Source organism: Chrysemys picta, chromosome 15 (genome assembly GCF_011386835.1).
Source record: "Chrysemys picta bellii isolate R12L10 chromosome 15, ASM1138683v2, whole genome shotgun sequence".
NCBI classification, from domain to species: Eukaryota; Metazoa; Chordata; order Testudines; family Emydidae; genus Chrysemys; species Chrysemys picta.
In genome coordinates this window covers 11,981,418-12,006,874 of record NC_088805.1, presented here as the reverse complement: position 1 = coordinate 12,006,874, position 25,457 = coordinate 11,981,418, and the positions used below count along the sequence as shown (strand labels likewise).

Below are 25,457 nucleotides of genomic sequence, written 5' to 3'. Positions count from 1 at the left end.
TATACATATCTTGGTAATCAAAGTGAGATATTTGTATTACAGTAGTGCCTCCAGCCTCCTAACAGATTGGGAGTGCATACAAATATAGTAGATAGTCCACGCCCCAAAGATCTATATAACAAAGATAGACACAGGGTGAAGAGAGGGCACATTATCACCATTTTATAGGTGGGTAACAGGCATGGATTAAGGATCTAATTCAGCAAGGCACATAAGAGTCTTGCTGAATCTATGCCTAAGTGATTTGCCCAAGGTCACACAGGAAGTCTATGGCAGAACTAGAAATTAAACCCGAGTCTCCCAAGTCCCCGTGCGGTGCCTTAACAACAAGAAAAAAATACATGGGATAAAACAGGTAGAGTAAAACAGACTTTTTATTTTCTTAAAGCATAGCAATAGGACTTTAAGGTGGTGAGGATTTAGTGTTCATACTAGTCTTTGGTATCATTGTAAATGCCTGGTGACAATATTGGATCTCTTTTCTCAGTGCCAATGGCTTAGGAAATATGTTTTTTTTCCCCCATTGTTTCCTACAGTTGTCACTCCCTGAATTGAATATCCTCAATCCTGAATTACTTGAAATAGAGGAATTATGTGACTGACTGATCTCACTCTTCAGCTGATTGGATTAATAGCAGGAAAACTAACCTTAATTTTGTAGTGTCTGTCGTAACTTTTTTATGTCTTGTTTTTCCTTAAACTTCAGTTCTTAAAATGTAATATCTGAACTTAAGCCATTGCCTGTCTTAAGTCTGGAGGGTGATGCAATCTGCAGCTTTAATATGAAAAGAGAAAGTACTTGTGATGCCAAAGTACATTTCAAAAGAATTAATTTCTGACCTTGAAAGGATGAGTAAAACGCTCTGGGTTTCACTACATATAAAAATGAGTCAAGCCAAAACAGGGGACGTTACAGATTTTCCCCCCCTTGCCTCCCCCAAACAATGAAACAGAAAAGGCTTCCTTTTATTACCCCATAAAAATAAAATTACATGTTTTCAATTGTTCAGGGTGACAAAATCTGAGAGAAGTGCCAAACTATACTGTGGAGTGTATTGGCCTTACCAGTATGATGAATCCCTTCACATCAGTTAAGCAGGCTCTGTACCATTTACCTTTTGCCTAGACACTGCTGAATTTTGATTTTGAGTGAAGTAATATTGAATCTCTGAACCTGTATACTCCGTTCTATCCCAGAAAGGAGGAGGAACAAATCAGCAAGGGGTGGCAAGGGAGGGGAAGTGATAGTAAAGCTTAGACCTTGGCTACACTTGGGAATTCACAGTGCTGCCGTGGCAGCGCTGTGAAGCGCGAGCGTAGTCGAGAGAGGTCTCGCAGCGCTGTATGTTCTCCACCTCTCCGAGGGGAGTAGCTTGCAGCGCTGCAAGTGAGAGTGCAGCGCTGCAGGCTCTGATTACACTGGCGCTGTACAACGCTGCAACTTGCTGCACTTAGGGGTGTGAAAACGCCCCCCCCCCCCCCCCCGAGTGCAGCAAGTTGCAGCGCTGTACAGTGCCAATGTAGCCAAGGCCTTAGATGAAAACTAGAGTTGTCTGGACATCCTCTCCTGGGCCCCGCCTTTTTCCATTTGTGCAAACCTCCCTTTCAAAAGCAAGGCCCCCACTAGGCCCCTGTGAATGATCCATAGGACTTGGTTTTCATAGTAATCTGCTAGTTATGGGGTTCTCAAACTTCATTGCATCACAACCCCTTCTGACAACAAAAATTGCTTCACAACCCCAGGAGAGGGACTGAAGCCTGAGCCCACCTAAGCCCCACTGCCCCTGGGGGGGGGAGGGGCAAAGCCCAAGCTTAAGGGCTTCAGCCCCAGGCCTGGGGCCTGCAACCTGAGTCCTGCCACCTAGGGCTGAAGCCCTCAAGCTTTGGCTTTGGTCCTGGGCAGTGGGGCTTGGGCTTCAGCCCTGGGCCCCAGCAAGTCTAAGCCAGCCCTGGCGACTCCATTCAAAGGGGGTTGTGGCTCACTTTGGGGTCCTGACCCCCAGTTTGAGAACTGCTGTGCTAGTTCATGTTCCTCTGAGAAGAAATGTGATCAGTATTCAAAGCATGGGACTGGGAGGCTGGAGATCCTGAATTGTAAACCTGGCTCTGTCATTCATTTGCACTGTGGTAATTCAGGCTCTGAAGCTGTGGAAGGCCGAGCACCTTCAACTCCCATTAACACCACCCTTAGCTCCTGGGAGGATCAACTCTTTACCCTCTTCCTGGATTTCATTCCCCTTCTATAAAACAAGGCATGGGAACCATACTTCATTGGTGTGTTGTGGAGGCTGATCAGTTAATGGGACAAATTCTGCTCTCTTCCATCTGTTCAGCACCCTGGACCTCAGGTGTAATGGATAAAAAGTTGGACAAACATTGGGATGCATTATTTTGTAAACGTGCAGTATTTAAAAGCTGTCTGGCATTACTGATGTGGTCTTTGGGTCCAGCTGAATGTAGTTTTTCCTGGGTGGCCTTTGCAGTTTTGCAGACCTAGAAGTGCTCTGAGAGATGTTCACTGCAGGAAATAATTGGTGCCTAATTGACATTCCAGTGACTTACTTGCACGGAATGGGCTGGAGGGAACCTTTCCTGAAGACACTGGCTGATGTATAAACGTCTAAGCTACCTGCAATCATGTAGTAAACACACACCATTGGTATGTGCTTTGTATGATAAATTGGTGTCTCATTCTTGCTAATTGCTTTCTGGCTGCTTTATCTACAGACAGGTACCTTCTCCAGGCAGCTTTTATGTGCTCTCCCCAGAATTGTCAGGCTGACTCTGCCAACTGTTAGAACCCAAGGGCATGGATTGGGAGATACTTAAGTCAGACCACAATGGTAAGGCAGAGAGGGAAAGTTGCTGCAATTAATGCTGATACAGGGTGTATTGAGATGAAAAGACTTTTCTCAGAAGTCCTAAACAGTGAATGACTGATGTATGGCGTGAGGAGGGTAAATCAGGAAAGCTGGTACAATATGTTTCTTCTGATGTAGTGGCATATGGAAGAGATGGTGCCTTGGAAGGGAGGGAGCAGAGAAGCTTGCCACTGGCTCTGGATAGCCCCAATCCTGCTGCCATTGAATTTCGCCACTATCTTCAATGGAAGCAGGAGGTGAGGCTTTGATAAGGATGGATGACTCTCTCCATACTTTAATTAAATTTCTTGCCTAGTTATAGGTCTACCTCTATTGAAACTGAGCCTGACTCGCCACCTCAGCTGTCTTAGGGACCCATTTGTATCAAGCAATTACTTTTACTCACCTATTTGTTTCTATTGTGTGTATTTTTTGTAGGTTCTGTTGGAAGTTGAGGCCTTTGTACAAGGGGGTACACACTGATTTTAAATGGTAATAAACCAAAAGAGATATTTAACCCTGCAGGGTGCATGCGTTGATTTTCTGGAGCCCGACTATAGAAGCCCAGGGTGCAGGGAGAGACGGCCTGTATGTTTCCAAGTTCTGAATTTCCCTCTTTGCAGGGACAGCTCCTGCCAGCTTCACCAGGGCTTCTCTTGCCGTCGCCACAGGGTTGTGTGAGGGCTGTGCTGTCCTGAGCAGCAATGTGTACATGTTTGGATGGGCTTATTTTGAACACACACAATCCTTTCTCTGTGCCTGCTTGATTAGATTTCTCTAACTCCTTCAGGAGAAGGTGACCCAGCAACAAGTGTCTGTGTGAAAGAGCAGATGCAATCCGTTGGCCATCCCCACTGAATACCAGGAGGAGAATGAAGATGAAAGGGTACTTTTAAAATAAATATGCTTTTATTTAAACAGCCCTGCAGCCTGCCCATGTCAAGTGTTAACTCACTGGTCAAGTGCACTGCATCCTACCCCAGTGTCTTTATTTTGTAAGAAATAGTATGGTGAGGCAAGGTAACACTGCCTGTCCCACTGAGAAAAGGCCTTTCTGGATCCTTGTGGTCTTCATACAGCAGCTTGGGACCTTCACTTCATAACCAGAGTTGCTGTTGAAGATGGCAAACTCTTTGACAGGGTTACTGGCCGAGTGGATGGGTGGGAAGCAGTAGATGTGATATGTCTTGATTTTTAATAAGACTTTTTTGACACAGTCCCATGCAATATTCTCATAAGCAATGTAGGGAAATGTGGTCTAAATTACATTACAATACGGTGGGTGCACAAGTGGTTGAAAGACCTTACCCAGAGAGCAATTATCAGGGGTTAGCTATCAAACTGGGAGGACGTATCTAATGGGGTCCCTTGGATCAGTCCTGGGTCCCATATTCAGTATTTTCATTAATAACTTGGAAACTGGAGTGGAGAGTGCACTTACAAAATTTGCAGATGACACAAAGCTGGGAGGGGTTGCAAGCACTTTGAAAGACAGGATTAAGAATTCAACACTCCTGTGACAAATTGGAGAACTGGTCTCAAATCAACAAGATGAAATTCAATAAACACAAGGAAAAAATCAAATGTACAACTGCAAAATGGGGAATAACTGGCTGGGTGATAGTGCTGCTGAAAAGCATTTGGGGGTTATAGTGAAACACAAATTGAGTACGAGTCAACAATGTGACGCGTTTGCAAAAGAGTCTAATATTCTGGTGTGTATTAACAGGAATGTTGTATGTAGGACATGGGAAGTAATAGTCCGGCTCTACTTGGTGCTGGTGAGGCCTCAGCTGGAGTACTGTGTTCAATTCTGGGTGCCGCACTTTAGCAAGGATGTAGATAAATTGGAGACAGTCCAGAGGAGGAGAACAACAACAATGATAAAAGATTTAGAAAACCTGACTTATGAGTAAAGGTTTAAAAAAAAAAATGGTCATGTTAGTCTTGAGGGTGGCCATAATAAATATACGAAGGGCTGTTTAAAAAAGGGATGGTGAGCAACTGTTCTCCATGTCCACTGGAGCTGGGACAAAAACAAATGAGCTTAATCTGCAGCAAGGGAAATTTAGGTTAGAAATTAGAAAAAAATTCCTAACTAGAAGGGCTGTTAAGTGTTGGAACAGGCTTCCATGGGAGGTTGTGGAATCCCCATCCCTGAAGTTTTTAAAGACCAGATTAGACAAATACCTGTCAGGGATGGTCTAGGTTTACTCAGTCCTGCCTCAGCACAGGGGTCTTTCTGAGGTCCCTTCCAGCCCTACATTTCTATGATTCAATAAAACTCAAAACCAGAATTGCAGGGGGAGGTGCTCTCATTCTTGCAGGGCTGGCTTCTGCATGTTTGTAGTAGCTGCAGAGAGGTTGTACATATTGTAGGAGTTATAAAATGTGCTGTCTCCACATGTCTGTGATGTGCACAATTGAGGAAAACCAGAGACATTTGCCTTTCTGCAAGGACAAGACTAAGGCAGCAGATAGGCAACAGCCGTGGGGGATGAAGCTGGGAGGGATGCCGTGGGAGGGGCTGCCAGGGAAGATTGCAACTGCAGCTCAGGTGGTTGCACCACAAGTGCAGCAATCCGTTCAGCTCCATGCTGATCCCAATCCATGCCTACTGCTCCTCATGTCGGCCCTGCTGCCTGGGCAGTCCCTGGCCGCTGCCCCGCACTCGCACTGCAGCCACCGCTTTAACTCCACCATGTCTCTGGCAGTGCTGCCAGTGTGTGGGCGAGGAGCTCCTCTGGAAAGGTCGGAGGGGCAGACTGGCATGTGCAGGGATTGCTGGGGGGTGAGGTAGGGGTGGTGCATTTTGAGGGGTGAGTGCGGGGGAGGGACTGGGCAAGGGGCCAGGTGGGGGATAGCAGTGTGGTGCAAGATTAGGCCAAGGATCCAGGTGCAGGGCTGAGGTAGGGTGGCAGTGATCATGTATTTTGCCTTTGTTGCAAGATCTTTACTTTGAATGTCAAGTCCAAATTGGCAAGCAGTGGCATCTGAGACTAGAAAAATGTATCTGCCACTTTCAGCAGTCATGAAAAATCTCTTGATCACATTTAATCATTCAGATGTGGAATGGACTGCAGGAGAGATTAAACTGTAATAGTTGATCAAAATAATCAGTATATACTTAGTGTGTAAACAGAACACCGGCATGATGTTCTGCATAGACTTGTCACTCTTACTTGGACACTTGCAGTTCAGAATTTGGCTCTTCCAGGCCATTCAGACAGGCTGTAGGAACCAGGTAATGGAAACTTCCTAAAATTTGTGGAGTTGATGGGCCTGTCCGATGGCATTATGGAAGAATTTCTGCAAAGAATAACGTCAAATAGTCCCATCTTCATTACATTGGGGGAAAAAAACATTTAGAACGAGCTAACTGACCTTTTGGCATCAGAAATCAGAGGCAAAATCTTATCCATGGTGAAGGAATCAAAATATTACTTAGTCGTCCATGGTTGCACACTGGATAATAGCCAAGCGGTAGACATTTCTGTGATTGTAAGATTTATTTCCACAAGATCTGGAAAAAAGGTCTAAATGTGAAAATACAGGAATGCTTCTTAGTATTTGTGAAACTGGATGTTTCAAGTGGTGCAGGCATGACAGAAGTTCTTCTCCAGAAGTTAAATAAAATGGGACTGCCTCTTGCAGATGTGCGAGGGCAACGCTGTGACAACAACGCTGTGACAACGGAGCTCACATGAAAGGAAAGAATAGTGGAGTGCAGAAACAGATGCGTGAGCTTCTCTTGAACAGTTTCTGTGTCCTGTAGCACCCATTCTATCAGCCTGGTACTGAGCAGTGCTGCTGGCTGTTGTACTGAAGGAGTGAACCTTTTGGGGGTCATTCAGGCTATTTTCATTTATTTTCAATCCGTTTGTCAATGGGATATTGTTTTGAAACACGTTGGACACATGGGTATTACAGTGAAACAACTCTCTGAAAGAAGATGCAGTTGAAGCAGTAAGAGCCATGAAGTACTAAGCTGGAGAAGTGTATGATGCAAAGCTATCCGTAGCTGATAATGCAACACTGGTTGGTACCTCTGGAGCCAAAATCTCATGCAGAAGCATGATCCATTGCTGGACAAATGCTTACTTTCAAATTTCTGTGCAGCTTAGTGGTGTGGTATTGTATATTGTCTGAAGTTAACATAGCAAGTAAGACTTTATAAGCGGTAGAATTTTACCTGCATCAAGTAATCAAACAACTAGCAATTCTACAAGATTCCTTGCGAAACTATTGTTCAGATTACAATTTTGTATCTGTACCTGCTTGAGAATTAGCAGAATCACTTGGCATGTAAAGAAGGCTGCAGAAGAGATCCAACTCTGAAGTTGAAGGAAAAAAAATTTGGTTGACTACTAGGCTCACAATGAACCAGGTGTCATTAGAGAAGTGAAACTGTTAGTGTTACATTTGGGTTGGTTAATCAGAAAGATGGCACCAGGGGAGGCCTAAGCACTCCCCAGGGCCCAGACACACAGCACCAGCCTTTAAAATGTGAGGCAAGTAGGGTGACCAGATGTCCCGATTTTATAGGGACAATCCTGATATTTGGGGCTTTTTCTTACATAGGCTCCTATTACCTCCCACCCCCTGTCCCGATTTTTCACACTTGCTATCTGGTCACCCTAGAGGCAAGTATCTCCGATATAAGAAGACACTAAACAGCAGACGAGGAGGAGGAAATATGAGAACAATTCCTTTAAAAGAAAAAAAAAAGTTAAAAGCATTTCTAACCTTCAGTTTCATTTTTCTGGAGATCCCTAAGTGGCGAGCTAACTGGGTTGTATGTTGGATGTAGGGAAAACTGGATCTAAAAAATTAACATTCATAAATCTTGAGCTCTTGACTTCAAGGCCTGTGCTTTCACCCCTTAGATCATGGTGCCTCCCAACTAAAACCATGCTGTCTTCCTCACAAAGGCATTTCTCCTCCACCCTTAAAGAGACAGGCTCTGTTTTTCCAGCAGTAGCACACTTTAACTGCAGAGAGACAGGATAAGTGTGAGGCGTAGCCTAGATTGGGAAATCACCCCCTCCTCTGACAGCTGTGCCTTGTGCCTAATAATACAGCTAGGGTTTGGTGATATCCTGCCATGACACATACCAAGTAAAAACAACAGGTTATGTAATCCAAGCAGTTTTGTTATTTGTGTGCCTGGCCCAGAAACCAGGAAGGGGGAGTTCTGACAAGGACAACAGTAATCTAAATCGAGTCTGTTACAAAATAGACCTGCATGAATACAAATAACTCTGGGTTGCTTGCTTGCTTTGGTGATGAGTGGTACTGATTACCATCATGGTAAAATGATGTACAGATTATCACAAAAGAGGCCACAATAGAAAGATGTAGCTCTCTGAAGGGTTCAGTCATGCTGGAGGTTGTGTCCTGACTCCAAATGTAGCCAGCAAGAGCTGAAGGCATTCAGCACCGACCCCTTTGTGATGGAAAAATATAACTCTCCCTTCAAGCCCTGCAGTCACCCACAGGGGCTACTTTGCCATCCTCTGAACCACAGGACCCAGATTACACTGCTAGTGCCTCTATCCTTTCATTATATACCAGGCAGAAAACTCATCAGCGAAAGCATTCTGAGTAAGTAGAGCAAACTCTCTGAACCTGTCCAGACCAGTTCAAATATCAGACCAGGTTGTTTTGCTCCTGCTGACTTCCTTGTTAGTCCTGGAGGCTCTGGCTGGCACTTACTTGGCAGTAGCTCCTGCTCTTGGATTGGAGGGGGGAGGGGAAAGCCGTTTCTTTAACATGCCAGCAGGGAGATCCAGCAGTGGAGTCAGAACTTTCCCTCCCTCTCTCCCCTCTGACCCGTAATGCATGGTTTCTCTCTCGGTCTTGTCATTCTGCTGCTGCACGTTGGCGCACAACTTCATAAACTCCATGTGTAGTTGGAGTCCCTTTGTCCCAGTCCTTGTGACTGACTCCTCCTCATCATTTTTGTAAGCCAGAAATAACGTGTTGGAATTTTTCTGTCTCCTGAAGCAGCTTGTAAGGATGACTTTGTTAGGTGAGAAACCCTGACATTGTTTTATGATCGGTCTGGGAGTAGGAATGGTTTGCAGAATTATCTGCATTTTATTGGAGTTGTAAGTACTTAAGAACACTTAGTATACTTGTTGCCTTCTGTCTTCGGGGCCCTTTACAAACATTGCCTCATTCTCACAGCACTCTGTGTGGCAGGTAAGCTCCACTGTTATTTTCATAGAATTACAGGTCTGGAAGGGACCTCAATAGGTCTTCTAGTCCAGTCCCCTGCACTCAAGGGAGGACTAAGTATTATCTAGACCATCTGTGACATATCTTTGTCTAACTTGCTCTTAAAAATATCTAAGGACAGATTCCACAACCTTCCTAGGCCACTTATTCCAGAGCTTAACTACCCTGGAATATTTATTTCTTTAAACTTTATTAAGTTTTTCCACAGGTGAAGAAGTAGAACAAAGAAAACCAAAGGGACAGTCTGGAAGAAGAAAACATCTGTGACAGTTTGGTCTGCTATTATAAGGTAAATGCCATAATATCAGCCTGTACAGACACTGTCTGCATTTGGGGATACAGATATATCAATGGAAGGCAGTATTGTGTAGTGGTTAAAGCACCAAACTGAGCACAAGACAGAGCTGTGAACAGAACCTAGATCAGGGATTCACAATGCAAACTTGAGAAAATCACATAACCTCTCTGTCTCCATTTCCCTAGCTGTAAAATGGCATACCAATGTACTTCTGTGAAATGCTTCAAGATCCTTGATTGAGAAGTGCCATGGATGTAGCACAGAGGTATCCATCCAGTAATCGATGGAACAGCTCCTTTTCAAATAAAGTCTCTAGAAAATAACAGAAGCTCTCAGCTGTAAGAACAGAGCAAATAGATTCAACCCATTCCTAATGAGCAGGCACAGCTTTAATTCTGGAGTTCCCCGCTCTCTGGAGTTCCATGGCATCTCATTAGACTTTGCTCTGTCAAACTGCAGGGCCTAAGTCTGCCCTGGCATCCCAGAAAAACTGGAGATAAAAGGAAAAAAGAAATGTGTACAAGTCAGACAGGTGGAAAAGGCTGTTGTGCTTTCCTGGTAATAAGAACAGGAGGACTTGTGGCACCTTAGAGACTAACAAATTTATTAGAGCATAAGCTTTTGTGGACTACAGCCCACTTCTTCGGATGCAGCTTTTGAGTCCCTCCTAGATTCCCTGATTCGACTGGAAGTTCATACAGTTTTGAGTGAACTTAGTTGTGTAGGATAAGAAGCACAGCTCATACCCTGATATACAGGAGGGAGGATTGGGAAAATTTGAGTGTTGTTTCCACAGATCTCTCCCCAGCCCTGCAGTTTCTGGATCAGTTTGAGGGTAAGGAGGTGTCTCTGGTGTAGATGGCTATGAAGCTTTAATTTGTCTCATGGGATGAGCTAAAATAAATCAATTTGATTTAACAACGGTTTCTCACACTGCAAACAGCTAAGGCTAAATTCTGCCCTTGGATGCCTAGGTGTACTTTCCATCAGCTTCAATCTAGGCAGAATTCAGAGGGCCTGATCCTACAGCCTTAGTCAAAACTTCCACAGACTTCAGTGAAAGTACTGCCAGAAATAAGACCTTGGAATCTGGCCTAGCAAGAGTCTGTCCCCACAGTAAAATATAAAGCATTTAAACAGAGCAGACATTTCAGCTAGTGGGAACCCAGTACTTATGCAGCTTCCTTCACCAATGATGCCAAAGTCCTTTAAAGGTGGGTGAGTACTAATATACCCATTTTACAGGTGTTGAAACAAGCCCCAGGAAGCTTAACTTCACCAAGATCATGTGGAGAACCAGTAGAATATATACACTTGCTGGATGCCCAGTCATCCATTAGCCATTAGACCTTGTAGCCTTCTGGTATAAAAATACTTTTCACTCTCTTAGCAGCTTCCATGTGATGATTCCAAAACATTTTATAAGCACTGATCTTCTCAACATCCCTCTAAGGTAGGAAATCATGATTAACTACCCCTATTTTATAGAAAGTGAAAATGAAGCACAGAGGCGAGAGTGGAGTGCCCAAGGTCACACACAAGCTCTGTGGCACAGCCAGAAATAGAACCTTGTATTCACAGTCTTATGCCTTAACCACAAGCGCATCCTTCCTCCCTAGACCTTTTTAGAGACTTTCTCCCATCCAGAAGGGATGAATATTTTAGCTGATGGTTTTAATTTGTCTAAAACAGGAAACAACAGTCTGTCAATATAGGTACTCATATGGTTACCCTCATCACAGTATCTGAGTGCCTCCTACATATTTAAAAATAGAAATAACTATTTTAAACCTATTGTTTTAAATTGCTACAAAAAGGTTGCATTATTTTGATAGTGTTGGTTCCATTGTAGGCATTCTAACAGTATTTTTCAGGGAGTTTTCACCTCTCATTCTCTGCTGTGAACATTTCTCCAGAAAGCTAGGACCAGAGCCACAGATTCTATATTATGTGGGATTAAATAAAGAAAAGCGGAGAAGCTCTAGGAATTGATGTCCTTGAGGTGAAAGCATAGCCTGTGTGTTAGTGAGTACCACCAGGTTTAGTGACATTGTTTGGGATCTCCTGCTTACTATGGCAAACTCAGAGGAACCCAAATTAGGAAATAAGGGTGTACCTTGGTAGTTACAGGTAAAGAGGGAGCCCTTTATTGGCCATCTCCCCCTGTGTAAATTTCTAAAAGAGAGAAATTCCTCCTCATATCCAGACTAAAAAGAGCAGGATTAGGATCCTTGGGAAAACCAAAGAGGTCATGAATATGGAGGCCAAGGATCCAGATTGGTAGAGGTTGGAAGGAATCACACATTAATATGTAAAATGGGGCCTGTGACCCATCTTGTAGCTGAAAATCGGGAAGCTACACTTGTGAGACAAATTATTTCTTTCTCCCTCTATTAAGCTGTTGGAGAAGGGAAATATTTTTGGTAATAACAAGCAATTATAGCTATAAACACCTTCATTAACTCCAGCAGCTCAGGTTTGTTTCTAATATACTATTATTAATTGCACATGATTAAGCTCAGGATCTTGTCTAAAAGGTGCCAACCTGGGTCTATCTCTCCCACATCGTGCAGACATGTTCTGTCACTGATTTCAAGGCTGTAGGAAGAAGCTGAGACAGGCAAACGCATGCACCCCAGTTTCAATAGTATAGATGAACCCTACCAGGTTTCCTGCCAACTGTTATGCAAAAATATTTTTCTTTCTACTTTGCAAATACCTTCCCTCAGATACCATAGCGCTGCAGTATAAGAACCTGAATAGAATAACATCCATCTTTCTTCACTCTAGAATCCTATTTTTCTTCAAACCCTCACTTCCATGGCACTATTCCTGTGGGACAGCAAGCATGGCCCTTCTGTGGCTATCATCACACTGTTATAGGCTGACCAGATAGCAAGTGTGAAAAATCAGGACAGGGAGTGGGGGGGTAATAGGAGCCCATATTAAAAAAAAAAAACCAAATATCGGGACTGTCCCTATAAAATCGGGACATCTGGTCACCCTACACTGTTACCAATCAATCCATTAGACCAGCAAAAAACATCTAATGGCGTTGTTTCATAACATGCATTGTCACACAGGAAATCAAGTTTACCTAACTCCCTCCATGGGTGACTAGTGGCACAGAGGGATTCATTGCTGAAGGTGGTAAGGGGAAAGTTGTGCCATTACACTTGCATTTGAAGAAATGAGGTTCTTACCCACAAAAGCTTATGCTCCCAATACTTCTGTTAGCCTTAAAGGGGGAGGGATAGCTCAGTGATTTGAGCATTGGCCTGCTAAACCCAGGCTTGTGAGTTCAATCCTTCAGGGGGCCACTTAGGGACCTGGGGTAAAAATCTGTCTGGGGATTGGTCCTGCTTTGAGCAGGGGGTTGGACTAGATGACCTCCTGAGGTCCCTTCCAACCGTGATATTCTATGAAAGGTGCCACAGGCCCCTCTGTTGCCATTACACTAGTGTCTCTTGCAGACAGATCAAGGAGCAGCTGCATTGCTGGACTCCCAAGAACCCTGTTGGAACATGAATCTAGCATAATATACAAAGTTTGGATGGCAGGGTTGAAACAAAGACTACCTTAAAGGGGGGGCAATTTTTTTCAGGCCCTGCCTCTCTCTCTCCATCTCTGAATGGTGTGTATATTCCTTGGTGTGTCTGTGGGTGTGGGCCTGGGGATTATTATCCCCGAAGAGATTGCAGCAGAGGGTGAGAGTGGTGCCGCAGAGCAGAAGCACACCGCCTCCCCATAGGCAGTAGGCCGAAGGAGTTGAAGAGTTTCCACTACGCCCTGTGTGCACACAACAGACACGGAGGGGTTAAATGCGATTTAACTCCGGCTATAACTGGTTCCTGGGCGCCCCTCGCCGATCCCAGAATCGTGCAAAACCTTCGGAGGTCCGGGGACGTGAAAGCCCCGGTTGCCGGGGTTTGCGCTAGAGCTTCTGTTTCACCGTTTATATTACTGACTCCTCGAAACTCTCAGCGCCAGGGGTCGGGCGCACAGACCCTGGGGTGCCTGCTCCGCCACTCTCTCTGCTGCAGCTGTTTTTCTCTCGCTGCATGTTTAGGACCCAGAGTTAAACGAGAGGAGGAGCCTTCGCTGCAGTGAGCTTGAGCCCAGCCTGTTTACCAAAGGAGAAAATAACAAGACATCTGCCAACTGCAAAGCAGGGGCCGAGGCCAAAGCGGAGCGAGACAGGGAGCAGCGTTCCCAGATTGCTGAGACTTCCACGGCTACTTCTTCAGCCTTTGCTGGTGCCCGGTTGGATCAAGGATGCTGGACGGGGTGCAAGCTTTGCTTCTCAGCGCCGCGCTGCTAACAGCAGCGTCTGCCACCGAAGGTGAGAGCTGAACCCCCCCATATCACACACACGTACCCTGCTCCCAAGAGCTCCCCGAGCTGGGGGGCAGGCGATGGAGCCTGCATTGCCCTGCTATGGGGTCGGGGTGTCTTATTCCGTATGATTTCGGAGAGAGGGACTCCGAGCTCCATCTTTGTTACCAGGAACAAAGGCAAACCTCAGCCTCCTGAAAATCCTTCTGTCTCTGCCAGGGGCTGAGATTGGTAGGGAAGCATCCCCCCCCCCTTTTCCCTGTGCCACCCCTTCGGAGCATCCCCCCCTTTCCCTGTGCCACCCCTTCGGAGCATCCCCCCTTTCTCTGTGCCACCCCTTCGGAGGGGTGCTAGAACTAGGGGTGCGGCAGCTCTCCCTGGCTTGAAGTAGTAGTAACAACCCAATGCATGGTTTCCACTTTCCGCACCCCCACTGTCCCTGCGTCTAGAGATCGGTCACGTCTTCTGTACCCTTTGATAGAATCATAGGCCGGGTAGGGACCCGGAGAGGACATGTAGTCCCGTCCCTGCACTCAAGGGGACTGGGCCTATTTTATGTGCCAGTTTGAAGATCAGAGGAGCTGGTTGCCCAACCTCCCCTGCGGCGCAGTTTAAAGAGTCTTAAACCCAGGCGAAGCAGCAGCCCGGCAGAGTTGCTTGGCTGTGCTAACAGACTTGCCCCCATTTACATCGGAAATGTCATGGCGTCAGGGGAGGGTGTTTGGTGCTTTGATGTTTTAACGGTGCGATGAAGGAAGAGGCGAGAAGACGGAGGCAGCGTGGGGCGCCGCTACCAGGGGGTGCTGCTGTGGGTTACAAAGCGGGCGCAGTTTCAGTGGCTGTGGGGCTCTCTCGTTCTCTCCAGAATGTGTCCGTGGCAATGGAGTGTCCTACCGGGGTAGCCAACAGATCACCTCGAGCGGTGACCCGTGCTTGAACTGGCTGGCGGTGGGGAGAAACTACAGCTCCGCTCTCCTTGCAGGTAGGTGCGCTCGGCTCCCCCACCGCGGGGGCGGCCGAAGCGGCTACTCGGCGGTGGGCGGGTTTTATAGCAGGGGGTGGCTCCAAACAGCTCCTCAGTTGTGTTATTGTCCCCGTGCCCCCCAGCTCCCCGCTCCTGTGTGCGCCTCCCGGGCTGGGTGGGGGTGAAAGCCCAGCCCCTGCCCCTGCAGCGCATTAACCATCTTTCCCGCCCCCCAGTCTCCGAGGATCACAGCAGCTGCCGGAACCCCGACGGCGATGCGGCCCCCTGGTGCTACGTGAGCGGCGAGGCCGGAATCCCGGAGCGGAGCCCCTGCGACATCGCCCCCTGCCCAGGTGAGCGGGCTTCCGCCCGGCGCTGGGCTCCCCGCGCGCTTCCCCGGGCTGGCGCGAGCCCCCCACCCGCTGCGGGGCCACGTGCCCGCTGCTGTCCCCGCGTGGGGTCAGCGGGGCCCGGGCACGTGCGCAGGGGGAGCGCATCGGGTAAAAAACGAGGGGGTGCAGTTCCCAGTCCCCACCCCTGCTGCAGCGGGATTGGCTGCCCTGTTGCCAAGCTTCTAGGGGCTTGCGATTGGTCTCCCGTTTTGGGATGATGTCATCCCAGCGGCGAGAGCTCGGCGTGTAAACAATTTGATCCCGCCCCCAGGGCGGGGCTATCCCCGCCCCCTGCACGTGGAGTGAGCCGCCGTCCCCCACCCCTTTCCAGGGCCCCCTCCGTGACGTCATCCCGGCCCTTCCCACGTGTGGGTCTGCCTCTTGGGCTGTGTCTCGCGCCCCAGAGGGAGAATCTGCGCAGCCGCCTCCCCACCACCCCTAGTCCCCCTAGGGTCACTGCAGGGAAAGGCCATGTCAGGGTGGGTAGCCCAGATGTTGACAAACTGGAGGGAGCGAAGAGCAGCAGAATGTCAGGGACTGTAAGGCTCAGGCACCAGCTTGTGGGGAGCTTCCCAAACAGCTGGGGCACCCGTGAAACCACAGGGGGCTGGAGGCAAAGATTAAACAAGTAAAGCTATCCAGACTGGACCCAGTGGGATTGATAGGGGGATGGGCTAGCCACCTACAGGTATGGAGAGGAGTTGTCTGATGGGGGAATAGTTAGGGTCAACAGGAAGAAATTAAGAAAGGGAAGAACAGGCATACCAGGAAAATCTTCCTGATAGAGGTATTCGAGTGGGGAATAATCTGTTTAGGACTGCTCCAGGGAAAATGTTAGAACATGCACAATTCAGAACACAGCTGCACTGATCCTGTCTGAACTATCTGCTTGTTTGCTCTCCTCTGTACTGTCTGAGAGTCTGTGCCCCCCAAACCTCCCCCAGACACCCCCATCTTTCATTTCAAAATTTGTTTTGGTTAAAAAAATGTTCCCAGAGAGTAGTCATCTGTGGTTCACAGTCAAGCTGGAAGGGCATAACCAGTGGGATACTGCAGGGATCAGTTTTGGGTCTGGTCCTGTTTAATATCTTCAAACATTATTTAGATAATAATAGAGGCTACACTTATAAAGTTTGCAGACAATACCAAGCTGGGAGGATTTCCAAGAGACCCCATGCATGTCTTTCTACCCACCCTTTTGTTCTAAAGGAGAGCATGTCCCTCCTTGCATGTAATCCCCCACCCCAGGCAGGATTCAGAATTCTTGCCTCCCTCAGTCTTCTCAATCCTACCCTGGGACTGCTTCTCATTAAGGACAAAGCAGAGCAGATGTTCCCTATTTATGGCTCTTTATTTAAAAGTCCTAGGCCTGGGGAACTGCCTGGAATTGGGAGCCAATATGCTGAGCAATTGGTGCAGTTGCCAGGGATTCAGCCATTTTGTCAGATTAAACCCACCTTCCCTGCTGTGGTGTGTCTGCCCGGGGAAGGGCCTGTCCCATTGTTTTCTCTTCCCCAGGGATAGCTCCTGCCAGATCCTATGCTCTTCTTTTCTGAAAGACACTGTGTGAAGTAACATCCCTCTGCAGAGGGACCCTTATTTCCTGATGGTCTCCTGCCTGTTACCAACCCAACACCCCCTTCCCCCCGAATCACATAATAGTTTTTTTCTAAAAGATATGCTATAGTTCAAAGAGAAATTAATTCAAGGAAGTCCTATGGTCTATGTTATACGGGAAGTCAGTCTGGATGATCACAGACTCTGAAGGTATTGAATCAAAATGCTCCAAGGAAAAATGCCTAAAGGAAGGAACGTTGCCATCATATGTGTGGGATGGGGGTTCTGAGACCCATAGAAAAGATTCTATGGAGGGTGGCTTTCAGTCATGGCAGCATAGTGAGTGTGAGGGTCTCCTCCAAAAAGGTAGTTTTTCTTGTCTAGGGCTAGGTCAGACAGGGAGTAGAAGTGTGTCCTGCTGGTATGGCCTTCGTTACTCCACAGTAGTCGTATGAAATGGAATATGAAGATTAGTGAGACACATGGATGATGCTTTACTAGGATGTGAAAGGTTTATATTGCCAGTGCCGTGAGCTGACCCCCCCCTTTAGCTTTTGTCAGGAATATGAAAGGTGAGCTAGATGGTGGACCCAGAGCGAGTGCTCCCCCTCTTCCCTTCACTCTTTCACAAGGGCTGTTTGGTAGCAAGCTGTAAATAAGAGAGTGGTGATGGATTTAAATTCTTTCATAGACCAATCCCACGCAGGCCTTTCCCGCTCAAGAATGTTGAGGCAGGAGGGAAATAGAACAACAGCGGGGGCTCCTGCAAGAGTTCAGTATGGGGATATTGATCAGCTTGGTCATTGCTGTTCAGTGTGATTTTTTTTTTCCTCTGTATATTGAGCTACAAATGGATTTACCTGGTGGCCCTTTGATTAATGCTCTGGGTTCAGTTCTCACCTCTGTTCTCTTACTCCTGTTTTGGTGCTTTGCTCTGCCAGTTGCCTAGATTGCTCTTGACCTTTAGCAGCAGTTGAACTGAAAAGTGTGTGTGTTTTCTCCCATCTGTAGGGAGGCATTGTAACATCTAAGGGGGAGTGGGAGTATTTGTCAGTCTAAGATGAGGAAGGTCCCAGGGTTTTGGGTCTGAGATGGGTTTGTGCCCCGTTCACAAGATAGCTGTTGCTATGAAACTTTGGTGACACACTTTAATATTTTAATGTATTTTTTTTCCCCAACAGGTGTTACTTCCTCCACAGAGACTCTGGTCCCTACAGTTGCGGCTGAGGTATCTCCGGGGATAGACCAGGTATTTGAACCAGCTGATACTTTACCAGCCCGGAGCGAGGCAGCTGCGGTGCAGCCCGTCATTGGGATCAGTCAGAGAGTCCGGATGAACTCCAAGGAAAAGAAGGACTTGGGAACATTAGGTATGACCTCCAGGAACACTCTCTAGATTCCTCAGTGGGACTACAACAGGATGTTTCTTTTCTGAACCCTAAAGCCACTGCTGTACATAGAGGCTGAGGTGCTGCCTTGTTCCTAACTTTGTTGCTTCTGCTCCTTTTCCACAGGCTATGTGATGGCCTTAATCATGATGGTGATAATCATTGCCATTGGAGCTGGCATTGTTGTGGGCTACATCTACAAAAGGTAAGTAGTCTCTGGATCAAGAGTTTGCATTGTGGCTGTGATACAGGCCTATAAAAGTCAGGAAATTCTGAGCTACTATAGATAACACCTAAGTCCCAGTTCATGCAGGACTCTGAGAAGGGTAGGCTCTTATACATTGGTGGTGGTGATGGTGCTGTGAGATCTGGTCTTGTCATAGCCTCGATGGAACTCATTTAAACACAGAGGTATTAGGTCCCATAATAACACTCCCTCCCCCAGGGCCAGTGGAGGAGCCCACTCCCCTTGAAGTATAGCCTCCAGGATGCTGCACCGTATAGTTTTTTATGTCTTGATTGACGGAGCTTTCACCACTTGCCCTATGAAACTTTTCAGAAACAAGATTTATTAAGCTCTGGAATTTCCTTCCATGATTGCAGGTCAGAGGCCCTTGGCAGGGCTGCAGTTATGTAGAAACACTGGCCAATCTGCCTGTGATTCCCCAATATGGACCTGGCAGCACATCTGCGAGTCATAAGCACTGGCTACTCTGTTAAATCAGTGGGAGTTAAGTACCTCATAGGATTAGGCCCTAACACAGTGAGACCATAATAACAGATGTATTTAAAAACAAACACCCAAACCCCAGTAACCTGCCCTTTGTTCTGTGTCTTCCCCGGCCTGAGCCCACTCTTCCCCTTCCTACTCATGGCAGTCGAAGCCATCGCTCCCTTTCGTGTTTATGCCTTCATCTATTTGAGTGAAAACAGGGTAGAATCATAATTCTTTCCCTTTCCTAAATGTGTCCTTTGAATTGCATGGCCCAGTTAGCCTGACAGCTGCACCTACTCAACTCCCCTTCAGTTCAGTCAGAGTTACATGTGCACCTGACCGGCTGATCGGGCCTGCAGTTTGTCTATAGCATTCCAGACAGACAGCCACAGAGCGATTATCACATCCCTGCTTTAGGGCTTAACTCTTGTAGCTAGCTGCCAACCTCTCCTAGTGAAGCAGAATGAGTCCCTCCCAGGCTGAGCCAAGTCCTTACATAAGATGCATCAGCAAGCTTGGACAGCAGAGACTCCAACATTGTTACATAAGGTTAGAGCATGAATCTAGCACTTGCTAATGAGCATGATTCAGGGTGCTAGTGAAGGTAGATAGAGACGACTGGCGGGGGGTGGAGGGAAGAAAGAACGTTAGACTGCACTAGAACTGTCTGGCAATAAACCCTGGAAGCTGTTCTAGCCCCTTGAATGGGAGCTGGCTACTCCAGGGCTGAAGCAGAGTATAGTCTGAAATGTAATTTCTGATCCACCAGACTTCCATTGAATTGGGGCCTGGCTCTGCCAGGACTGTCTTTGTTGTGAGAAGATTTGGATTTTGGGGAGTCTTGACACTTAGTAGCCCCTCCCTTAATTCAAAATAGCTCACGTTCAAGCTTCACACAGGGTCAGCACTGGATGCTTCAGTTTTTTCCCTTTTCAGCTAGCCATGTTCAGGTGAATTGGCTTCCCAGTTAGAGTTAAATTTTGCATGTCGCACTTGTCTTAAAAATAAAAAACAAAACTGGTTGGTTTCTCATTAATTACCTTCGCTATAGAGTTCAATAACTGTCACTCATTTAAAAAAAAAAGCCACTTCTTGGCACCAGACACTGAAGACGTGTCACCTTCCTTGCTATCATGTGAGGGGTCAGGTAGTTTGGAGAAACAAGTCTCTTTGGAACACAGCAGGCACATAAGATCATTACACACCTACTCTGAGCAGTGCCATTAACTCAGTTTGCTTTCTGGAAGATACTCGTTGCCTAAAGTGTGTGTTTATCCCACCTCACCTGTGCAAGTGCCAGCCACCACCCAGAGCTCTTGGATCCTTTCCTACCATTCACAGTTAATGGCTTCTCTAAACAGGGGTAGCTCCTGCTTTGACTCAGCAGTCCTGCATCTTACAGGGACTCAAGACAGAACCATAAACTAAAATCCAGATAGCTGTCACATGGTGTTTCCATAGCTACTGTCCGGGCCTTGAGTCCAGTGACAGGTGGGAGCGGACTGGCTCTAACCTTTAACCTGATTCCTCCATGATATTGTATTACTGGATGAATACAAACCTCCCCCCACACCCCACCTGGCTCTGTTTGCCTGGGTGCTTTCACCACTGGAGTTGGAAGTTTGGGGAAAAACCCAGCATCTCACATTCCTGTTGAAGGTCTGGTCTTTTGTTGGAGCAGTAGCCTCTTCCCTTCTGCTGCAGCTCCTTTGGGCCAGTGCCCACTTGTAGGGACTGACCTTACTGCAGTCAGCACTCAGCACATCTGTTCTGGTTTTCTTTCTAGGGCCAAAGACTTGAAGGAGCAGCACGAGCAGAACGTTTATGAGCGGGAAATGCAGCGCATCACCCTTCCACTTTCTGCCTTCACGAACCAGGCCTGTGAGCTTGTGGATGAGAACACGATAGAAGTGCACACCAACCAGACCCCTGTGGAGGAGGCACATGATGGCAATGCACCTCTCATAGGCCAGGCAGGTACTCCTGGTGCCTGAGGAGCTAGGGTCAGGAGAGGCACAGGTTGAAATGATTGAGGCTAAGACCCCAGTCTCTTGTTTTGGGAGTGGGGGGTTCATTTGTATTTTTTTGTTGATGAATTCCAGCAAATGACAGGACTTGGAGATGCACTGAAATGGGGCGGTTCATTGTGTGGCTAGCAGGACTTGTTCCACCTGGGGACTGGTGCAACCCCTTTCATCTCCAGGCATTACTACAGCAGTGGAGGGGGAGTGGTTTCCCAAGCTAGCAATGTGCCAGTGTAGCCCCACACTTCAGAATGGGAACTCTCAACATCCTCTTTTTCTGTTCCCTTCCCTTTTGACAAGTGTTAGATGCATTTCAGCCTGTAAGCTGATGCAGCAGCAGTATCAGACAGGGGGGAGCTTTACAGCAGGGTTATGTAGACTATGAATGTAGTTTTACATTTTACTTTAATAGGAGAAAAGCTGTCTTGGGCAAATTTCTTTTAGAGAAGGGGAAGAGTCAACTGCCAACTATCAGTATGGGCAAGTGAAGAGCTCGGTTTCAGCTGGGAGACAGAAGGTTTGGTTAAAGGGGAGGGAGATGGTTAGCCCCAATGCATTGCTTAAGAGATCTCGCTCCAGCTGCTCATAAAGCAAAGTCTTCCAGTGCCCGGGACCCATTCCCACTCTCCTTGGCTGGTACAACAGGAGCCTGGTTCCAGAGCATCGAGCTGGGCTGTCTGCTAGGGCAGGAGAGGAGCAGGAGTATTTCAAAAGTGGAGGGAAGGTAGACAACCCCTCACTCAGCTTCAGGGAGAGTGGCCAAGTACTCTTTGCTGCTTAAAGGGATAGTAGCCATTTCTGAATTCCTTTCAGACTTTCCCCAGGGAGGTGTATTTCCAGCAACCAAGAGTTTAAACCAGTCCTAGGGTGAATGCAACTGGAAAGATAAAACAGCTGCCCTATTGCAGGCACATCAAGGCCTGGTGCATGCTGTTCTGTGTCCCTTGCAGAGGCTGCAGGAGAGGTCACACTGCAGGGGTTGTTTATCCAAACTGGCCCATCTAGATAAAGATTTTAGGGCACGTATATGAGCAAGAAGCACTTGGTTCTCAGAGTGGGGTGGTTCATAATCTGTGTAGGACTAATTCAGAGAAATGCACATCCCCATCTTTGCAGCAGGGTTCAAGCCATCCAAATAAGGTTTTCTACCCATCTACTTTAAGGAGATTTATGGAGTAGAGATTAAGTGTTGATGTTTAGATGGTACAGAAAAGGGAAAATGTTTTTTTAAAAGCCTTTGAATACCATTTCTTTGTAAATATTTTAAATACCTCATAATAAAATAAAGATGCATATCGTGCTACCTTGTATTAAAGCTTAAAAAGGAAAATAAAAAGGTTCTCTGGAAACCTGTGTGGGCTTCAATTGAAGAAGTAGCTCACAGGTAGGAAATGGGACCAGCTCAGGATGCCTTTCTGAACACGTTTCAGCTCCTTCAGGGCACGTAGCCACACAAGCAGGCTAACAGCATTATTCAAACCCAGGCAAGGCCCCCTAAACTGCAAAGCAGTGAAAGGAAAGAATAATTAAGGCCATTGTAGTTCACCCTTTGCTCCATTGGCCTGGTCCACACTAACCCCCCACTTCGGACTAAGGTACGCAAATTCAGCTATGTGAATAACGTAGCTGAATTCGAAGTACCTTAGTCCGAACTTACCGCGGGTCCAGACGCGGCAGGCAGGCTCCCCCGTCGATGTCGTGTACTCCTCTCGCTGAGCTGGAGTACCAGCGTCGATGGCGAGCACTTCCAGGATCGATTTATCGCGTCTAGACAAGACACGATAAATCGATCCCAGAAGATCGATTGCTTACATCCGGACCAGGAAGTAAGTCTAGACATACCCATTGAGAGCTACAACCCAAGCCTGCATAAGAGAGAGAGACAACCACACTCACCGCCGCACTTCAGAGAAGAACATGCCTTCACCTAGAGCTAACACCATGGGATGTTGACGCTGTAGACATACTGGGAAGTGCCAGCATTAGAATGGAGCAGAGCATGTCTAAAAAAGCAGCTGTCTATTCACTAGCCCAGAACAAGCTACTGTGACCAAGCAGGCTGGGCCTGTGGCGAGATGATCTAATTATTCCTTTTCTGCTCTGAGGCAAGTGGAGTCTGTTTTACTTCCTGCTCAGAGGCAGCGCAGGTCCCCTGGCTCTTGCTTTGGAAAGGCTGGCGTGTAAACACAGTCAGGAGGTTACACTGGCTGGCAGGACAAATGCTTTTTATTTTTAAGTCTAGGCCTGACAGTAGCTGCTATCACTGCCACCTGTTCCATTACCCCAGCTAAAGGCAGTTCTGTAGAGGATTTGCACAGAGGTCAGGCATCAGAGCCGAACCTTCTACAAAGCCCTTGCTCAGTCAAGTCAGTCTGCAGCTACCAGTCGGAGGTCCCTGGTGAGGCCCTGCTGCAGGCCTGCGACAGCTGAGTGAGGGGTCCCATTGTATGGCAGCCTCATGTTCTTTATAAGCTCCAAAAGCAGACAAACAGCCTTATGTCCCTAGGGTATATTTATTGCTTTTAATTTAGTCAACAAACATTGTGCTGTGCAATCACACGGAGTTAAGACTCCCCACCCACACATCACCCAGGTCGCCCTCCCTTGAGTTTCCCCATCCTACTAAGTAGTAGGAAGAAAGTCCTGTAACAATCAGAAGGCCTGAATCCACCGGACCCAATTGACAACTCCCCCACTGGCTCACAGCACAGGACTTTCCTGTTTCTAAAACCACCACCATACAAATTAAACACAACCAACTTAAGACAGACATGAGGGCTGGTCCCGTGTAATTACCAAGAGGGCATGGAACTCAAGTGGACTCAGCAGCCAGCCTTTGACTGGGTAGCACCAGCCACATATTACTGGGGAAGCGGTTTCCTTCCTCCTACATTTCCCTCTAATGCCCCAGTTCAAAGCCTCAGTGAATATGTTGCCTCCTTCCCTCCCCAGGCTCTCTGTTCCCTCCATGCATGGCATGACTCTGGAGAAGGATTCTGTTTGGAGAATGAGACCAAGTTCTGTGTCAGGGGCTCCAGAATAGATAACTGAGTGGCAGAGACACTTATGGGACTCCCCTCCACTGCAGGTCTTGCTGGAGAAGGGCAGTAATAGCTACTGAATTACAAATCCTCCAACTAGTACACGCAGAGGACGGAAGACATGAGACTCCAATTCACTAGCATCTGTCCTTGAGTAACCTTTTCAGCATGTCCTCAAATTCCTTCCGCTCATGAGGGTTATCCATGTCAAACACCACTCACCTAGTCCAAGCCAAATGCCTCAGCATAGAGCGATTCTCTGCACCAGGTATATTCTGCCACCATTATGAGGCATGTGTCTCACTGCACCAGGCCAAATGCCCAGAAACAGGCACAAGCTCTTTGGGGACAAGTCTCCCATTTATACAGCACATCAGGATCAGAGTGCTGCTGCAGTTCTGGGCATTCAGACTTGTGGCCTTTTGCCTGCTCTGAGGTCCCAGCCTGGGGGACTGGTTGTGTGGATGCAGTAGCTGAAGGTGTTGGTAGAGTTAAAAGCATACCTGAGAACCACTCAGTCTCCCCCTTCTTACCCTCTGGACTCAGAGCACAGCCTCATTCACATCAGGAGGGTGAGCAAAGCCCAGTTTTCACTGGCTGTAGTGTTTCTGAACAGGGCCTTGGAGGGTGAACTACGCTAACTGAGACAAATTCTACCCACAGACTTGATACCACAACCATTTCGTTCAAGCTCCCCTCAATTCCTAGAGCTTCTCCCAGCCCCTAGCCAGCTCGGGAACTCCCACCCTGACATGTAGAAAAGCAAGGGAGTCCCTGACTAAGCCCTTTGCCAGGTGCCTGGTTTTCCCAGTTCTAGTGTATTCCAGGTCTTCCAAGGAGAGCACAGTCACTAAAAAGTCTGGGACAAGTGATTCCAGAAAAGCAGTTCCTAACAAAGGAGACTTCCTATAGTGATTCCCTTCCTGGCAGATAGGCCAGGACTATTTCACAGCTTACAGTCACATGTCAAGTTCTAAGGCACCACAGTGAATCAAAGCCAGACAGGCCCCAAAGAATTGTGTTGTGTTGAGCAGCTCTCCTTGGTGCAGCAGGCAGGAAATAGCCCTTTTCACTTGCAAAAATGTGCCATAAATCCACAGTGAAACCAGGAGATCAAACAGACATGGCGGTTTAGTTTCATGGGGGAGGGAGAGGTGATGCACCCAGTATGCAGTTGGTGCCCTCTGAATGCCCTGCAGGTGGCCAAAGTACATCTCCCCTCCACACCACGCGTATAGGATCCAATGGAAAGTAGCACGGATCACAGGATGGGCCGCCTAGGTTGTGTTTTCAGGTAGCTTGTCACGGCTCAGCCCATACTGAATGCTCACATTGTGGTCCAGCTCCTCCAGCTCGGAAGGGAGGGGGATGCCCAGTTCTCCCAAGTAGAGAGAAAGGGCTTCAAAGGAATCCTCCAGCTTTGAAAATGGGGGCCTAGAAAGAAGTGATAAGACAGGGTCAATAGGACAGCAGTGGACTAGCTCCTGGGACAGTGATGGGGGAAAGGAAGACAGCAGCAAAAAACTCCTTCATGAAGTGAGGACACAGCAACCAAAGTGCCCTGGATATTAGCGCATACCTCCCATCCCACTCTGACCCACTCTGCAGAGCAACACCTTCCCAGTGGGGGCAGGAGGAGAGG

At 47.4% G+C, this 25,457-nt stretch overlaps 2 protein-coding genes across 10 annotated transcripts in view; one reads left to right on the top strand and one right to left on the bottom strand.

Annotated features, from left to right (window-relative positions):
* The first annotated feature begins 3,655 nt into the window (after positions 1-3,655).
* Positions 3,656-22,123, top strand: PIK3IP1 (phosphoinositide-3-kinase interacting protein 1). 6 transcript variants are annotated; one of them, XM_065567869.1, is made up of 8 exons: positions 3,656-3,747; positions 9,310-9,390; positions 13,469-13,741; positions 14,600-14,716; positions 14,935-15,051; positions 17,829-18,017; positions 18,162-18,240; positions 20,537-22,123. In XM_065567869.1, exons 3-8 carry the CDS (start codon positions 13,675-13,677, stop codon positions 20,742-20,744), a joined length of 777 nt encoding a protein of 258 aa, XP_065423941.1. In that variant the 5' UTR covers positions 3,656-3,747; positions 9,310-9,390; positions 13,469-13,674; the 3' UTR covers positions 20,745-22,123. The 6 variants fall into 6 exon arrangements, with proteins under 6 accessions (XP_065423941.1, XP_065423939.1, XP_065423940.1 ...); XM_065567867.1 differs by lacking the exon at positions 3,656-3,747 and adding an exon at positions 8,208-8,465; XM_065567868.1 differs by lacking the exon at positions 3,656-3,747 and adding an exon at positions 8,263-8,465 and having other exon boundaries at positions 9,299-9,390.
* Positions 22,124-23,273: 1,150 nt separating this feature from the next.
* Positions 23,274-25,457, bottom strand: part of LIMK2 (LIM domain kinase 2) — a 43,350-nt gene continuing 41,166 nt past the window's right edge. For all 4 annotated transcript variants that reach the window (XM_042841652.2, XM_005288657.4, XM_065567855.1 and 1 more), the window contains one exon: positions 23,274-25,249. In XM_042841652.2, coding sequence (XP_042697586.2) covers positions 25,093-25,249 — 157 coding nt within the window. In that variant the 3' untranslated portion in view covers positions 23,274-25,092. The remainder of the gene's footprint in view (positions 25,250-25,457) is intronic.

Excerpts from the sequence above, each read along its gene's own strand:
- PIK3IP1 (XM_065567869.1), top strand. The coding sequence starts at position 13,675 with ATGCTGGACGGGGTGCAAGCTTTGCTTCTCAGCGCCGCGCTGCTAACA. Across the intron at positions 13,742-14,599 it reads AGCAGCGTCTGCCACCGAAG|AATGTGTCCGTGGCAATGGA; the intron begins GTGAGAGCTGAA and ends CGTTCTCTCCAG. Across the intron at positions 18,241-20,536 it reads GTGGGCTACATCTACAAAAG|GGCCAAAGACTTGAAGGAGC; the intron begins GTAAGTAGTCTC and ends TTTTCTTTCTAG.